Raw genomic sequence first — 3,401 nt, 5'->3', positions numbered from 1 at the left:
AAAAAAAAAAAAAAAAAAGTTTCTTTCAAGTGTCTTCTACTCCTTATGTCCTCCACAACATCAAGCACAGTTTTACTGCACACAGTAAGTGCTCAATACCTACACGTCAGCTGATACAGGGTCAGGGTCACCCCCCATGGAAAATTTAACCCCAGGTTTTCCATGAACATTTCCTAAACGAATAATTTTAAGAGGGAAAGAGAAACACTTACTCTATATAGCCATGATCCTTTAGAATAGAAATCTTTTTGTCCATCTGTTTATCTCTTGATGGAAGATATTTAACAAGTATTTCTATATTTTAAAAAAAAATCAGACTGTTAGGGCATAAATTTGGACAAAAGTATGTCTTCCTTCCCTTCTCAACTCACCTCCTTTCCCCTTAGCAACCCAGACATGCACAAACAGTTCCACCTAATTCGCACAAAGGAAGGCTATTCTTCTGAGTCCAACTCAGTCGCATCAGTACTGAGTCCCTGAAAGGCTACAAGAATTCCAAGGCTGGAGGATTAAACACGCATAACCTCAGCTCGTGCTCCCACTAAGTAAATCCACCAAAAACAAGCAGGTCATTAGGACATCAGCATGACTGTTGGAAAATTACAGTCAACAAAAGTAGAGGCCCTGCAAAAACATGAGGAAAGGTTTACAATACTGAGCTTTTCCCAAACCAGAATTCAAAGTAGTCTGGATATTAGTGACTGCAACTACAAAAAACTTAAAGTAAATACACACAAACTAACAAAGCTATTTGGAGAAGCAGGGTAATGAGAGATTTTTCTATTTTATTTTTAAAATGTAAATATAACTAAAATATAATTTTTGCTCAAATTACTTTATTCAACAAATGAATACTTCATGGACATCAATATTAAATTTATCAGGATTTTGAAAACATGAAGCCAATCTCAAAGCTGGTTTTCTAGCAGCAAGACCCAATTTTTGCTTTTCTATTTTTATTTTGAGAAATCACATTATTATTCTGCCTTATAAGATGGAGTAGTAACAGTTTGGCCAAGTTTCTATTTCCAATCAAATCTATATTAAAAATGCATCAAATTATGTATTTAATAAATCTCTTGCCATTTTTTCATGGCCTAGAAAACTGCTTCTCTGTTTCACAAAGGGAAAAATCAGTCTTCTATGTACTTTTTTAACTCTATATTTGGAATTTTCACATTTTAAGTCTAATGGCTAACTTACTATTTTAAAATAATAAAACTGGGCCAACTACGGTGGCTCCCACCTGTAATACCAACACTTTGGGAGGCTGAGGCAGGAGGATCTCTTGAGCCCAGGAGTTGAAGACAGCCTGGGCAACATAACAAGCTTGTCTCTATCATATGAAAAAACAAAAATTAAAAAATAATAATAAGAAAACCAGGCCAGGTGCAGTGGCTCACTCCTATAATCCTAGCACTTCGGGAGGCTGAGACAGGTAGATCACTTGAGGCCAGGAGTTCAAGACCACCCTAACCAACATGGTGAAACCCCATCTCTACTAAAATTACAAAAAGTAGGCAGGCGTGGTAGCGCATGCTTGTAATCCCAACTACTCCGGAGGCTAGGGCACAAGAATCGCCTGAACCTGGGAGGCGGAGGTTGCAACGAGCAAAGATCACGCCACTGCACTCCAGCCTGAGCAACAGAGTGCGACTCTGACTCAAAAATAATAAAACCAATGATAATGGCTAGTTAATAGATCACAAAAGAACATACATGAAGTCAAATGTCATCATGGCATCAACCTCCAGAAACAAGGACTATAGATTTATCTCTGTGATTAGCACAGTGTCTTACACACAGTAGGTGCTTAATAAATATTTTTTGGCCGGGCGCGGTGACTCAAGCCTGTAATCCCAGCACTTTGGGAGGCCGAGACGGGCGGATCACGAGGTCAGGAGATCGAGACCATCCTGGCTAACACAGTGAAACCCCGTCTCTACTAAAAAATACAAAAAACTAGCCAGGCGGCCGGGCGCGGTGGCTCAAGCCTGTAATCCCAGCACTTTGGGAGGCCGAGATGGGTGGATCACGAGGTCAGGAGATCGAGACCATCCTGGCTAACACGGTGAAACCCCGTCTCTACTAAAAAATACAAAAAACTAGCCGGGCGAGGTGGCGGGCGCCTGTAGTCCCAGCTACTCGGGAGGCTGAGGCAGGAGAATGGCGTAAACCCGGGAGGCGGAGCTTGCAGTGAGCTGAGATCCGGCCACTGCACTCCAGCCTGGGTGACAGAGCGAGACTCCATCTCAAAAAATAAATAAATAAATAAATAAATAAATATTTTTTATGCATTGCTCTCTAATTCTATTGTCTTTAGTGCCAGTGACATCTCAGTATAAACATTTCCATCCTTTAATATTGTATTTATTTCCTTAGCAGTTTTCCTCTTCTTCTATTCTATATTTCGACCCAATGCAATGAAAACTTCTTAATTCTTCTTATCCTAAATATCAGTCAGAGCTTTGTTGTTTTTACTTCAACACTGAAATTACAGTAAGAGTAAGGCTAGGCCTACCTAGAAGAAAATTAGTGATGTGTATGTCAGTCTTACGGTTTTGATATTTTATTAAAACTGAAAATACACATCTCCAACTGGGAAAAAAAATTATATAGTGTTTATGTTAAGAACAAAGTTGATTCCCACCTCTTGAGACATAAACACAAGCATGAGGATTATGGACGGAAACAAATCCATATTCCAGGAACAGCCGCTGATTATCGTGAGGGCCGTAACAGATGAATACCTCTTCATGCTTTCTCCAACGTGAAGTCGTTCTAATTTCATAAGAGTGAGTTTCTTCATTAAATGCTGCTTTTACCTAGAAAGAAAAACTGTTAAAGGTTTTTTTTAAAGTAAGGTGTAAAACTACAAAACTGATTAAGTTATTATGTAACATTAATGTGAGTCAGGTGCAGCTTTCAAACACCCACCAATAAATGTAACTACGCATAGGGAACATGCCACTTCCGGTTTCATCCACCTCGACTTCACCCTGTTGATGACGGAGGGAGTCCTGCCCTAGGGCACTGGGGACGGCCACACCACATCACCTGACACAGCACAGATGAGATCAGCAGCAGTTTATTGGTCACGTCCACTCATAGCCCAGGGAAGGAGGACATGGTGGTGCCAATAAACTTTATCTGTAAAAAGCTAGAGAGTAAACATGTTCAGCTTTGCCAGCCCTATGTGGTCTCTGTCACAAGTTGTATTTTTACAATCCTTTCAAACTGTAAAAACCACTCTTAGCTCAGGGCTTTCGGGCCACATGCCCACAGGCTGTAGTTTGTGGTGTGGTCTTCCTACAGTAGACTATAAAATCATCGGTGTGGCACATAAATGCACCAAAAGTCCCAATAAAAATAAATCACTGCACTGGGGACTGACGGAGTCC

General features: G+C 40.4%; 1 protein-coding gene across 2 annotated transcripts in view; it reads right to left on the bottom strand.

Moving 5' to 3' along the window:
* The window catches only part of SETD4 (SET domain containing 4), a 45,894-nt gene that overhangs the window by 7,335 nt on the left and 35,158 nt on the right, over positions 1 to 3,401 (bottom strand). Inside the window, exons 7-8 of one of the 2 annotated variants that reach the window (XM_011950020.1) lie at positions 2,651 to 2,825; positions 213 to 294 (exon numbers count right to left, since the gene is read on the bottom strand). In XM_011950020.1, the coding sequence (XP_011805410.1) occupies positions 213 to 294; positions 2,651 to 2,825 (257 nt within the window). Of the gene's footprint in view, positions 1 to 212; positions 295 to 2,557; positions 2,826 to 3,401 lie in introns of those variants that run through there. The other variant, XM_011950021.1, reaches the window with a different exon arrangement.

The sequence above is a fragment of the Colobus angolensis genome, unplaced genomic scaffold (assembly GCF_000951035.1).
Source record: "Colobus angolensis palliatus isolate OR3802 unplaced genomic scaffold, Cang.pa_1.0 Scaffold300, whole genome shotgun sequence".
Lineage (NCBI taxonomy): Eukaryota > Metazoa > Chordata > Mammalia > Primates > Cercopithecidae > Colobus > Colobus angolensis.
Note: the sequence above shows the minus strand (reverse complement) of the source record. Positions and strands in the feature narration are given on the sequence as shown.